General features: G+C 36.6%; 1 protein-coding gene across 4 annotated transcripts in view; it reads left to right on the forward strand.

Annotated features, from left to right (window-relative positions):
• Positions 1 to 15199, forward strand: part of TRPC6 (transient receptor potential cation channel subfamily C member 6) — a 136743-nt gene that overhangs the window by 106420 nt on the left and 15124 nt on the right. For 3 of the 4 annotated variants that reach the window (XM_066247981.1, XM_066247992.1, XM_066248006.1), the window contains exons 6-10: positions 1978 to 2211; positions 4775 to 5039; positions 6377 to 6572; positions 7741 to 7944; positions 9524 to 9598. In XM_066247981.1, coding sequence (XP_066104078.1) covers positions 1978 to 2211; positions 4775 to 5039; positions 6377 to 6572; positions 7741 to 7944; positions 9524 to 9598 — 974 coding nt within the window. The remainder of the gene's footprint in view (positions 1 to 1977; positions 2212 to 4774; positions 5040 to 6376; positions 6573 to 7740; positions 7945 to 9523; positions 9599 to 15199) is intronic. The other variant, XM_066247998.1, reaches the window with a different exon arrangement.

Genomic DNA, 15199 nt, shown 5'->3' on the forward strand with positions numbered 1-15199 from the left:
ACATCTGGCCCAGGTGAAATGTTAGGAGTTAGGTCCAACTAGAACACAGATTCTTGGGAATGTGGATGAAGAGAGATAAGGTAGTGAGATGGCCAGGGGATGATTTTGCAACATTAGTGATATGATTGAATCACTCACATTTTAGGAAGGTCACAGTGGTTCTGAAGTAGAGGGTGACTTAGAAAGAGGGGTGAATCTAAAGGTGAGAAATCACAGGATTCCTGTGCAGAGGATGAGGGCTGGAATTCAGGAGATGGGGGAAAGGACTTGAGAGCTTCTTAAAGGGTGTACTATGGAAAACTCAGTGATGTATTGTACAGAAATAATTTATGAGTATTCAATAAATGTTAGTCGTTACTTTTCCCAAGTGCCACATACTGTGCTATGCAGCTTACATGTATGATTTTACTCATCTCATAACAGTTCTGTGAAATAGGTGCAAACTACTATTATACCCATTTTACAGATTGAGTTTTAGGAAGTTGAAGTTACTTATCAAAGATTACACAGCTAATAAGCAGTGGGACAAGGTCTCAAATCCATGGCAATCTGATCCCAAAACCTGTGTTGCTAAGTACTACACTAAATTTTAAAGAGAATGTACAATATTATTAATAATTCCACCAACAAGAGACAACTACTATTAATAGGATCCTGAATTCCTTCTAGTCTTTTATTGTACTTGCTTTAAACATAAAGTCATAGAATACATAGCATATTTAACTATTTTTACTTAACATGTTTAAATGCTTATGACAAACATTTTTCACCTTATTAGTCCAAGTCATCCAAGAAACATGTGCAAAGACAGGATTAAATATATGACAATCTTATTAAAGGCAGCTGAAATTCTATTAAGAGAAATTTCCTGTGAGAGAAAAAGGGAGAGGGGAGGGAGCTGAGGAAGGATGCAGGGGCTATCCGACTGGGATGCAAGTCTGATCCTGAGGGAAGGTGAGAGGGAAGGAAAGTTGGGAAGAAGCATCCTGGATCTACATGCAGTCTAAGGAGAGTTTGGTAAGTCTGTCAGGAACTTCTTGAGAAAAAATTAGCCATCAGAGAAGTTCCATGTCTCTCAAGAAGGGGTGCCCTCAGTCATTGGCTGGGAGTAGCCTATTGGAAGCATGATCTTGGGACAAAAGTGGCAATAGTCTTCAGAATACAGTGGCTGAGGCACATGGCCAATTAAATTTCTGTAGTTGGACATCTGTGAGATACATGCTCATGGCCACTACCCCATAGTAATTAAAATACCATATCAAATGGCTGCATAATATTCCATCTGTGGAAATCCCATAATTACTTCTATTGTGTGTGTGTGTATGTGCATGCGTGTGCGTGTGTGTGTGTGTGTTGATTATAAAGAATCCTACAGTGAACATTTTTTGAATATATAGTTTTAGGTGTAGAATTAATGCATCAATGAATGTTTTATTAAACATCTTGATGAACTTTGTCAAATTGCTTTCAGATAATTCACAGAAATTGCCATTACTGTGGGATTTTGAGGGACATGGGAATTTTGAGTGAATGGTTGGTTTGGAGCCAGATGTTGAAGCATTTTGAATACCAGGCTGAGACCTTTCAAATTTATTTTGTTTTATTGAAGAGCTGAAGCTGGAGAAAAACCTGAATTGACCATGTCTCTGATTCTCGTTTTTATCTCCCACCTATGTATGGAATTATATAGTTCTTAGTTTTTCTGATTTACTTATTTTGCTCAGTATAATGTGTGGGGGTTATGGGGTGGAGGGGAGAAGAGGGAGGGGGTTGAGGGAGGGGAGGGGCACAAAGAAAACCAGTTAGAAGGTGACGAAAGACAATTGGACTTTGGGTAATGGGAATGCAGCATAAGCAAATGTCAAAATAACCTAGAGCTGTTTTCTCTGAACATATGTACCCTGATTTATCAATTTCACCCCATTTAAATTAATCAAAAAGAAACTGAATTGATATTTTAACTCCTTTCCAATGCAGGCATGATATGGGCTGAATGTAAAGAAATTTGGACTCAAGGCCCCAAGGAGTATTTGTTTGAGCTGTGGAATATGCTGGATTTTGGTATGTTAGCGATCTTTACAGCATCATTCATTGCAAGATTCATGGCATTTTGGCATGCTTCCAATGCTCAGAGGATCATTGATGCAAATGATACTTTGAAGGACTTAACAAAAGTCACACTGGGAGACAATGTGAAATACTACAATTTGGGTGAGTTTACAATAACGCAGTCAATATAAGTTAATAAAAAATGTAGATTTTTCTTATAAAAGTTCATGCCAACAGTAGTTTTTACTATTAATTCTCATTGAAATTTTGGTTAGTTTCTAGCTTCTTCAGAGTATCAGTATCTGAAGAGGCATGTTTTTTGCTTCTTCTATTTTTCTTCTGGCTTGAAACCTCTCATAATTAATTGTAAGAATTATCTCATTTTATCTTTTGGATCATTTGGCTAACTACCAAACTCCATTGAGAATGCCTGTTTTATGTCTTATATTTGTTTTGTTTTGTTTTTCTTATCTTTAAAATAGTACACATTTGAGTACCATTTGCATTTAAGACATAAATTATTTGAAAGCAAGGCAATTGTTAAGTCTCTGAAAGGGCCTCCAATAAATAACACCACTGTTTTACACCCAGGCTTTGAACTAGTTGAAAAATAAAACAGAAAGTTAATATGAAGACCAGATCATCACCTCTAATACTGATAAATTTCAGAAGAGATGACATAGTTCTGAGTTGTTACTCAATGGCCTCAGCAATTTTGAACCTCAGAAGTAGGCAGATGTATCCCACAATTTTCAGACAGCAATGGACAAAGCAGTCCTCTCCTAAGAGGGGTATGACAGGATGTGCCTATGTTATAGTCCTCCATGAAGGTCAGAGGAGAATTCTCAAGAAAAAGAAGGCAGAGCAAAACCAGGTACACTCCATTATCCATCCCAATTTAGGAATGTGATAAATCATTCTACTTTCCCAAGAGAAAAGTGACTAAAGGATACAAATAGGTTCAGTTATTTGCCTGTGGAAAATCCTTTCTTAGAAAAGCCTGGACTGGGAAAAACAGATTCCCTCTGCATTCTTATTTTAAACCTCTGACAAGAAGTCAGCTAACACATACAGCTGACGTTCTTTAGGTTTACTGGCTAGAGCACATAAGGATTTCTTTTTTATTATTAACTTTTAGTATTGATTTAACATCTAAATTTTTTTTGTATTTTTCTGAAGCTGGAAATGGGAGAGACAGTCAGACAGACTCTCGCATGCGCCCGACCGGGATCCACCCCGCACGCCCACGAGGGGGCGACGCTCTGCCCACCAGGGGGCGATGCTCTGCCCCTCTGGGGCGTCACTCTGTTGCGACCAGAGCCACTCTAGCGCCTGGGGCAGAGGCCAAGAAGCCATCCCCAGCACCCGGGCCATCTTTGCTCCAATGGGGCCTCGGCTGCGGGAGGGGAAGAGAGAGACAGAGAGGAAGGAGAGGGGGAGGGGTGGAGAAGCAGATGGGCGCTTCTCCTATGTGCCCTGGCCGGGAATCGAACCCGGGACCCCTGCACGCCAGGCCGACGCTCTACCACTGAGCCAACCGGCCAGGGCCTTAAATTTTTTAATTACAGAATTTTATAAAGTCAAAACTATTTATCTGTTTATATGTGGTACTTATATTTAAAACACTATAAAAAAGGAAACAGCTTTTTTTAGGTCTTATACCCATTCCTAACTCCACTTAGAAATTTGTCTCAGCAAATAAGACACATTTATAATAATATTTTTCATTTTTCTTACACATTGTTTCTGTATTTTTCTTTCTAATGGTTTCTTAATTGGATTTTTGAAACAGCTAATTATATTAGGTCATCAAAATTGATAAATGAGTAATTGCTCGTTTTTATGACAAAAATAGATTTGAGTGATCCATAAAATTACTTTAGTATGTTTAAATAATCACAAGAATTCCGCAAGCCCAAAATTACATTATAGTGTAATAATAGTTTAAAAATAAATAACAAAGGCTACTATTTATTTAATGCCAAGCACTTTCTAAACACAGAAAGTATGTTAACTTACTGAATTCTCACAACAGATGAGAAAGGTAGGACTGGTATTCTCTTGTTTTCAAGGATGGGAAAATAAGGCTAAGAGAAGTTAAATAATTGATACCAGCTTTTTCCAGTCTATCTACTGGAATTTTTACATACTCTGAATCCATAGTTTGAGCTCTTAACTATTATACTATACACTTATAGAAAATTGCCAGCAAACCAGGAAAGTCATTTTCTCAATAATTTTTTTTTCAGAGACAGAGGGATAGATAGAGACAGACAGACAGGAACGTAAAGAGATGAGAAGCATTAATCATCAGTTTTTTGTTGTGGCACTTTAGTTGTTCATTGATTACTTTCTCATATGTGCCTTGACTGTGGGGCTACAGCAAAGCAAGTAACCCCTTGCTCAAGCCAGTGACCTTGGGTCCAAGTTGGTGAGCTTTGCTTAAACCAGATGAGCCTGTGCTCAAGCTGGCGACCTCGGGGTCTCGAACCTGGGTCCTCCACATCATAGTCCGACGCTCTATCCACTGTGCACCATGTGGTCAGGCATTTCCTCAGTAAATTTATAAGCTCAAATATAGCTGACACTTAAAGAAGCTCTTTAAGATCAGAGAATTTCATTGGGAATTAGATTGCTATTGTAATTACATTCTTAACCAGAAAAAGTTACCTAAATAAACAACTTAAAGAAACTCACCATAACTCTTGTCTTTCCTTTTTCCTAGCCAGGATACAGTGGGACCCCTCTGATCCTCAAATTATATCTGAAGGTCTTTATGCAATTGCCGTAGTGTTAAGTTTCTCCAGAATAGCTTATATCTTACCAGCAAATGAAAGCTTTGGACCTCTGCAAATATCACTTGGAAGAACAGTAAAAGATATCTTCAAGTTCATGGTCATATTCATTATGGTGTTTGTGGCCTTCATGATTGGAATGTTCAACCTCTACTCCTACTACATTGGTGCAAAACAAAATGAAGCGTTCACAACGTATGTGATCTCAGATGTTTTGATGACAGTGATTGTAGATTAAATAAATATGAGCTTCAATGATTACAAATTTAATAAATGTTGTGTAAAACAAAATGAGACCTCCACAATGTATGTGTTTTCAGATATTTTGATGGTGAAAATTGAGGATTAAATAAATGTTGGCTTAACAGTATTTGTATATGTCCATGGGATAAATAATGCTTTGATAAAAATTTATCTCCAGGTCCTCTTTAGCAGAATGAGAGGATTTTTAAACGAGCTGAAAGAACTAAAAAATATAAGCACTTTTCTAACATAATGGTAGCTAACATTTTAGAGCCAAGTAGTATAATAAATCCCTCACATGTATGATTTTATTATATCCATTTCACAAAAAGAGGAAACTGAAGTTCAGAAAAGTTAAATACCTTGCTGAATGCTGTTGCACAGCTGTGCACACATTTGAAAAGCTGGAATGTAACCCCTTGTCCACTGACTTCAACCTCTGTGCTCTTAACAGCTGTGTCCTTCTGCTTACAAGGCTGCTGGGCGCTATGAGAACGGCTGCTTTCCTTAGTCAGTTTGTCAGATCTTATTTAGAAGATCTATGTTATCAACAGTAGCAAGAGTTTTGATTTATGTTCACCATAGATACACATGTTTTATTACAAAGTATGCTTGGAATTGATTACTCAAATATTAGATCTTCAGTGTCACAATCAGAAGCATATACCGAAGCATAACCTATTATTAAACATATTTTTGCGGAGTGCAGTTTATCAGAGAAATCAAGCCACCAGGGTTAAGCAGAGGGGTTTAGCTTTTATCAATCATTCTGACTAAAGTACTGAAGTACCTACTAAGACATGTCAGTGATTCTGGTAACAGTTTTATATATATAACAATAACAGTCTATGTTTATATTGTTGTAATTTCCTTAAGATATATACTATTATTATCCACTATATATTGCATATAATTGGAAGTATAGATGAGCAGGAAACCTAAAGGGTCTCTAACAAATAATATTTTAACACTTCTATTGCCAAAGCTATGGATTGTTTTAGTGTTAACATCTGTTGTTACGAAGTTATGTTAATAACATTGAGTATTTATATGTACCAGATATCGAGCTATGTACTTCATGTGCACAATATTACCTTATTCTTGAAGCAATTCTGGAAATAAAAGTTATTGTACACATTGAGTAGAGAAAACTGAAGTTTAAGAAAGTACAAAATTTTTTAATGAATATCTAGTAATCTGCAAAGACATTAAATTACCTCACTTTTATTATGGTACCACTGTCAATTATTTATAGACTTCATTATTTCCTTTTTTTATTGTTTTCCCAGAGTTGAGGAGAGTTTTAAGACACTGTTCTGGGCTATATTTGGACTTTCTGAAGTGAAATCAGTGGTCATCAACTACAATCACAAATTCATTGAAAACATCGGTTATGTTCTTTATGGCGTCTATAACGTTACAATGGTCATTGTTTTGCTAAACATGCTAATTGCAATGATCAACAGTTCATTCCAGGAAATTGAGGTATAATTTCTATACATTGTGTACTTTGTACCAACATGTTTTAATAATTCTATGTATCAACTCAACAAGGGTGAGGAAAATATGGACTGCTTTTCTCTCCTTTATTCTTTGCCTGTTTTATATAGTAGTTGTTTGAACAGTAATCTAGAAAGTTTAAACTCTGATTGCATATATGACATTGATGAGGTGGTAGGAGGATAAAGCATGTGGAGGAGAAATCCTGTCTGATTCTTTTTTTCTTTTCTTGTGACAGAGAGAGAGAGAGAGAGAGAGAGAGGGACAGATAGGGACAGACAGGCAGGAAGAGGGAGAGATGAGAAGCATTAATTCTTTGTTGCAGCTCCTTAGTTGTTCATTGATTGCTTTCTCATATATGCCTTGACCAGGGGGCTACAGAAGAGCAAGTGACCCACTGCTCAAGCCAGCGACGTTGGGCTCTAGCCAGTGACCTTGGGCTTCAAGCCAGTGACCTTTGGTCTCAAGCCAGCGACCACGGGGTCATGTCTTTGATCCCACACTCAAGCCAGTGACCCCATGCTCTAACTGGTGAGACCACGCTCAAGATGGCAACCTTGAGGTTTCAAACCTGGGTCCTCTGCATACCAGTTTGATGCTCTAGTCACTGTACCACTGCCTGGTCAAGCTGTCTGATTCTTTCCTGTTAAAAAATTAGAAATATTGAAATACTGTATCAGTTTTAATTTATATTTTATTCCAAAAATAATAGGAATACCAGTGTTCTCCAAATATTATTTTGAATTATGTTTAAAATTGACCTTTTCTCAAATTTTAGAGTGATTATAAATTTTTATTTCAGAATCATTGGTCTGTGTCCTGAACTAATCAAATTAGTGATCTATTACAGAAGAAAAGAATGAATAATTTTTTTAGAGTTTGAAGAATGTAAGGAAAAACATGTATATCTTTTAGTGTATTTATAAACGTGCAAGTTTTGAGATCTGTAGTCCTTTAAGCCTGATAAAATTTTAGACAAATTTAAGAGAGACTGTGTGAGTAGCACCAACATTTTGAAAATTACTCAGAGCTGCCTTTGGGGTCTGAGAGTTTGTGCAGGCACTATTCCTATCATCTAGGCACACAATGTTGAGACATCCCAGTAATCTTGTTTATGCGTTTCTTTGCTGAGCTGTCATGTGTATTTGTGTAGGACGATGCTGATGTGGAATGGAAATTTGCAAGGGCCAAACTTTGGTTTTCCTACTTCGAGGAGGGAAGAACTCTTCCTGTTCCCTTCAACTTGGTGCCAAGTCCAAAGTCTCTGTTTTATCTCTTACTGAAGCTTAAAAAATGGATTTCTGAGCTGTTCCAGGGTCATAAAAAAGGTTTCCAGGAGGATGCAGAGATGAACAAGGTAATTTGACTTGATAATTCTTATTATATTTTTAAATGCCATGGCTATTCCAACTACTGTATGTACTATATCCCTTTAAAAAGAAGCAGTCCATTATGATATGTCCATTTATTGCTTATATAATCAGCTCAGCTTGGACCTTTGGCTTATGTCTGTCAACAGGAGCACATTGGGCATGTCCTACTTAAAAGAATATAAGAAAACACTCATGAAATGTAACTACAGTAACGTAATACATTATTTGGTGCAGAAGGGAGAGAGATTCAGTGACCCATTTTTATTGTTGTGGCTACATGTCACTCACCTCACTTTTAATTTCTACTACTAGGCAAAACACCAGTAGCTAATTATGACTTGAGGGAATTCACTCTTTAGTAACATCTACACTAAAAAGTTCAGAATCAACTGCTCGCCTGCATTATGGGAGACTAGGCTTGGCAGTAAGTAGTTCAAGAAAGAAAGATCTAAGGGTCCTAGTTGGAAACAATAATCCCATGAGCAATGCAATCTCAATAAACCATAAAAGAGGTATATTGCTTAGATGAAGGAATAGGTTAGTGGCAGTATGTTCAGAAATGTTTAAAGAACATGTGGAATGTTGTACACAACTGTATGGGGTGCTTACTCTATGCAAAAAAACTTTGCTGGATGTAGAACTCTACATTTAGGAGGAGTACTAGGACAGGTATGGATAGAGTGTTGTATGAGGGGGAATTGAGGGAGTCAGTAATTTCATCTGAAGAAGGAGGACGGAGGGGGAACACAGTATCTTTCAAAACCCTACTTTTGAGTAGGAAGTACAATTATTTTTTTACCTTTGAAATAGGAAGAGAGGCAATAGGTCAAAGTTGAAAATAGTTCAATTTTAGTTCATGTAAAAGCAAACTTGTAGCAACAGGGTGGTGGACTGTCTAATGAAATAATAAGCTCCTCCTCATTGAAAATGATCAATATGTTGGATGACTAACATTAGAATATATAGATCCTCCTACACTTGTAGGCAATTGAGCCAAATGATTGTAAAAGTTTCTTGCAATTATAACATTTTGGCATTGAAGAAGAGGGAAACATTCTAATTCTTGCTTCATTTGCCACTTACTACTTGGGGTTTTCAAGTAAGAAATAAACTCTCTGAGCTCTGGTTTTCTCAAATGCTCTATGGGAATAAAAGTTATAGCTATAAAATGAAGATAAAATCAAATAAATTTAAAAAGTACTTGGAAAATTCAAAATCCTCTTTAAATATCCACAGTATTATGATTATTTTGTGTTAGAATTTTGGAAAAATATGCCATATACAGCATTCTTCCAGATATATAACATAGAACTCAGAGGGTTGAGTAGCAAAAATTTACTTACCTTACTTAATAAAATTAAGTTGTAATTAGAACTGTAATATGAGAGAATTCAATGTCCAAAGGGAAGATCCCAATAAGCGTATTTTTCTCTTATTGAAACTTGCTAAAGGGTTTGACCAGATGGCTTTTAAAATATGGAATAAAGAAAGAGTAAAATTGATATTGTAATTCCAAATGTACAATTAACAGTTATACTCATTTTTATTAACTATTCTTAAAAGGGAAATGAAGCAAAGAAATTTGAAATTTTGGGAAGTCATGAAAACCTTGCCAAATTATCACTAGACAGAAAACAGGTAAGATCATCTTTCAAAATATGAAATCATGCATATGACCAAGCTTATCTTTTCAAGAAAAAGGACAAATGGGCAGAAGCAATGTCAAGAAACAGAAATTAGACACATTAAAAAACATTTTAACAACACTCAAAGAATCTGTTACTGAGAGGTAGAAATAAACCTATGTGCAGTTAATAAGCCAAATAAATTATGTGTATTTTTGGGAACTTATGAATGGCAGACTATAGGAATAATGATATAAAGAAGGAAAAATCACAATAATAGAGGAACTTGTCAGGAACTGACAGAGATACAATTAAGCTATTGGCTGTTCAGGTGCAGAGTGTGCACATCTAGGAGAGCCTCCTCATTTGTCAGTAATCAAAAAGCTGTCAAAAAAGGCACGTGAGAATTTAATGGCTATTATAGTTGGCATAGTTTATAATGAGCAATGAGCCTCGGAAATATATACGCTCTCTATTGAAGTGTCAGAATCCCCAATGATGAGGACATTTGCTTCCTTCTTGTAGCATGCATATAGAGGCACAAGAAATGCTTATTGATAAAGGGAAATTACACATGAATTAATTAGGAGAAGGGCGATGTATAAGGACTTACATTCAGTTGGACATAAAAATCCAGATCACGGTGTTTTACAAGACAGTTATTTTTCTGTTCCCATTTAACTGCAGAATAAAGTACTACGGGACTATTACCAGTGGTGGATCTTAGTGATTTTCTTGAATTGTTTTTGTCATAATAAGATGCAAGATGACAGCTTCACCTCTTTTTAGACATGAAGAAGGAATAAAGGCAAAGGAAGAATGGGGCATGCCAGTTCAATCTGTCACCACTCTTCAGAAAGTGCCTCCCAGCAATTTCTGTTCTTATAACTCTAGCCAGAACTGTGCTACAGTCACTTCATGGGACACAAATGCTGAGGAGGAGGCTTTTTGTTTTGTTTTTAAGCTATTATTACCTCCCACAACACAATAAGAATACTCATAATTATTGCTATAACAAGAGAATTGAACTAAGTACTGAGAAGATTGGGATCTCATCTCATCTCTGCCCGTTTTGCAATTCATTTAACTTATCTGAACTTCAGTTTCTTTATTTATAAAATAGGGATGATGAAGTTATACAGCCCATCACACAAGACTGTTGGGAAGATTAAATTGGTGCTTTGAAAATTACAAACACTATACACATGTAATGTACTGGTCATAGAGAAGTGGCTCTTTTTGTTATTTGGGTATAAATAACTCAATAAAAATTTTGCAAATATAAGTCAGTGTAAGTTGGATTTTATATTTTTCCAGTAAAAAACTACTTGTACTGAAATTTTGAGGAATGCATGACACCAAAAATCACTGGACAAATATGAGAAAAATTCAAGGGAAATCAAATGCCTTTTTTTAAATGATAGAAACTATAGTACCTATGAGATCAAATACTTTCTTTGGAGTTTCTCCAAAAATGTAAAATATTAAAATTTATTTTAGTCATCTGAAAAATACATTTTATATTTTTTAACTAAGGCTTGGATCACCTTATACTTTTTAATAGCACATATTTTAATCCTGGATTAAAGCAAATTCTTTAAGAGCAATACTAAACATGTGGTAACTGACCGTAGTTGTATATCAGCAAAAATGTTGATTCCAATATTAGTTCATTCATCTGAGAGCCTTTTGTGTAATGACTACCGTGGTCTACATGAAGATGTGCCATTCATACCTTCTTTCAGGAGAGAGCCTGCTTCAGGTGCGTCAGCCGACAGCCTTCAGCTGCAGCACCTTTGGGATCCCCTTGGCTTTCCTGCAATGGCCATGCTCTGTAGGTCCTGCACATTTCTTGCCATCACGGGACCCCTTTGGAGGCAATCTTTGAACTGGAGTTCCCTGTTGGACTGGCTGACTTTCTCAGACAATCTTTTTACCTTTCCCTCTTTCTCAGGGGAGCTTAGCCTCCCAGTCTGGAGGCTTGCTCTGCCTTCCCTTGCTCCTACTCCCTATTCTCTTTCATAGGCATAATTCCAAATGCCTTTCACACAGCTGACTTTGTCTTGGAGTCTGATTCCTGGAGGACCAAATCAATGAAAGTGTCTACCTATTTTCCCCTGACATGTAAGCTGTGATGAACAGAATTTAGGCAAATTTCACATAGCTTGCTTTTTCCTGACATTAGCTATACATATTTCTAAGAAAATGTTTTTTAAAGCAACCACTTACATTCCCAATCATTTTTGCCCACTGTTACTGAGCTGGGCCCTGATATGTGCTAAGAACATTCATGGTTCATTCTTCCCCCCCAATTCACATAGCTTTTGTTTATTCCTTTCTATGAGGTCTGTGTCTAAAACAGCATGGTTAAGTTTCTAATTCACTCAATTCTTCTCTGATTCCCAGAAGGTTAATGAGGTTAGGTTGCACAAATACTTCCTTCACATCTGCTTCAAGTGCACCAGAGAAATCAGGAGGGTGAGCCATATAAAAATACTCTTGGAAACAAAGTAAGCAGACCTATTTATTAGTTTTGATCATATCCTTCTGAAGGTTCTGACTTTGGTGGCTGCTAGCATTAGCTTTTCAGATATACAGTCTGAGAGGATAGCCTAAATGAAAAGTTGATCTCTGCCATACCGTGTTACATCTGAAATTACACATGTAAACCTGAGCATGCCAAATAACCTCTTGCACAACCTCTGTGGTCCAGCTCCAAGACAGGTCACTTTCAAGTCATCAGTTTTAGAGCATATTTTTTACACCTGACACAGCAAATGTGGAGCATAGACATGTTACTTTAAAATGTTTGGTCTGTTCTACAGTGGATTGAGTCAGATGGGGAATTTTAAAAAAATCAGTTACATATCCAGGAATTGTATCCTTTAGCTGTTAATCAGATCAGAGGCTGTCTTTTTAATTATCTGCTGAAACAATCACACAAAGTAGTGGTTTTAATTCATCACCAGGACTGCTTCTCTTGGTGACTTTGTACAAATTCCCAGCCCTCTCTAAGCCTATTGAGTTACAGTCTCTGGCAATGAGGCCTGGAAATGTGTACTTTAATAAGACCTCATGAGATTCTGATGCTCATCTGGGTGTGGGAATCACTGAATATTTCATTCCCTAAATAACTTAGTCATGAACTTGAACATGTCAGTAAAAAGCAGTATTTGCAAAGTATCTGCAGAATAAATAAACTAGATTAAAACTAACCATGAAATAGGCCTAAGGCCATATAGTAGATATTTATAACTTTTGTGTAACAACAGCAGCTACTGACACTTGTAGAACCTACTGTCTACCAGGCTACATTATCTACATATCTTATCTCTTTAATCCTCACATTAGCTCTAGGAGGTTGTAACACCGCTTTCCCTATTTTATACATGGGGAACATGAGGATTAATAGAGGTGAAATGGCTTGCCCAAAGTCCCATTTCAGATGAGTGACAAAGCCAAGATTCAGATTCACATCTGCTTGATTTTAAAGCAAGCGTATGTGTACCATATGGCCTCATGTCATGTCTGCAGTTCCTGATGACTCATTGCACTGCCTGTGCCTTTTCAGTGCATGGCTTTGCTCCCGGCCTCAGGCTGTTTCATGCTTTGGGGAATGGGGGACTGTCAGAACTGTGCTATGTCCAAAACATAATAAAGTGCAAAGAGTGAAGTTTACTTTTTTCTCTTAATGAATAGCAAGCAAGTTATTTAGTGTCCTTACTCACTCTAATTCTACAATGAAGCTACAAAGAGGTGAGAAATGCTAATAAACTAATTCTTAGAAAATGAAAAAGAAAAATGACGAATGCAAGGAATGTGGTAGAAGATATGTTTAAAAATGGGTAGACAATGAATCAATCAGAATTGGCATGTATATCTGTGCATTAATCAGGAACAAACTTCCCCTCCCCACTCTCATCACATTATACTTGTCAATATGATCTATAAATACCAAATCCCTAATGTTTAAATAGTATTCATGCCACAAATTGAATTCCCTTGACTTTCCAGTCTATTTTAGTAGTGTACATAGAAACAATTATATATTAGAATTTTCTGCCACCAAGTGGTTATAATGCTTCTTTGCAACATTGTGTAAGTTTCTTCTTACATACTATTTTTTGTATGATTCAATTTTAACCTGTTTATTGAATATCTTTTATGTATTAGATACAGTTTAGAAAATTTTCTTAAAAAGTGTTACATTTGCATTCAAATTTGTATCTCAGATTAAGAGCAGAACTAATCATGTAAATATGCTCTCAATAATTTTACACCTGTTCAGTTTTATACCATTTAAATATACCAGTGTTTCCCAACCAGGAGTGGTTTTGCTCTCCTCTACCCCCACTGGAATCCCCAGGGTGAATTTGTAATAGCTGGAGAGATATTTGGATGTCACAACTAGAGAGGGTAGCTGTTACTGCATTCTTGTGGGTAGAGAGCATGGATGCTGCTAAGCATTCTATAATGCATAGAAAGCCAGCACAATAAAGACCAATCTAGTCCAAGTGTCAAAAATGTCTCTATTGAGAAATCTTTAACTCTGACTACTGAGTACATGCATGGGAGAACTGCATGTTGGGCTGAACTGTATGAACACACTGTAGCTATGGTCATTGACACTTTGAGATCTACTCTTTGGAAAATCCATAATCATATGCATTCTCAAATGAGGAGAATTTCATTTTCTGGCTTTCCTAGCACTGTTACTTCTTTGCTATCCAGTGTGTTACTTTATAAGGCATCTGCCTTATGCCTTAAAACCATTTCACCATGTTTCCGATGTATCTTCATCATGCAGTTGAGCTGCAAGCAACTGATTTATGAACCTAGATTATATGTATCTTATATAGCAAGGTGTCCAGAAACCAAATGAGGTCCATTAGTGACTCAAAAGCAGTTCTTTCTTCACCACTTCCTCTAACAACCAACAATTTTGAGCACTTGCCATGTGCTAGGCAGTGCTGGCACTGGGGACATTGGGGTGAACTAAACAAAGTCCATTTATCTATACAGCCTGATGAACATGGACAATAAATGTGTGACTAAGCCAGGAATATGAAAGCTGTCAGTTGTGAAGTATGTTATGAAGAAAACAAAAGGCCTACCTCACTTGAGAACTATTTTTCGTGGGTGAGCAGGAAAAGCTTCTCTGAGAAGCTTATGTTTTAAGCAAAAATCCAAAGGATGAGAGTGAGCTAGTCATCCAGGCAGTCAGGTAAAGAGGGTTTCAGGAATTGGAAACAGTAAACACAAAGGCTGTACATTGGGAAAGAGCTAATTGAAGCAGCCCTTGAGACATTACTATAATATTAAGTTTTCAAAAAAACAAAAGATTATCTCCATATGTATGGTGTGTCATGGAGCTGCCTTAATTGGGGATGATTGGCACATCGAGTATTAAGGACCACACATTTGTCTTAATAATAATAAAAAAAAATCCCAAGAAGCAAAATGTTTACTTTCCTCTTTCTTTTTTTTTTTTTTTTTTTTTTATAATTTTATTTTTTTAATGGGGTGACATCAATAAATCAGGATACATATATTCAAAGATAACAAGTCCAGGTTATCTTGTCGTTCAATTATGTTGCATACCCACCACCCAAAG

Source organism: Saccopteryx bilineata, chromosome 1 (assembly GCF_036850765.1).
Source record: "Saccopteryx bilineata isolate mSacBil1 chromosome 1, mSacBil1_pri_phased_curated, whole genome shotgun sequence".
NCBI lineage: Eukaryota > Metazoa > Chordata > Mammalia > Chiroptera > Emballonuridae > Saccopteryx > Saccopteryx bilineata.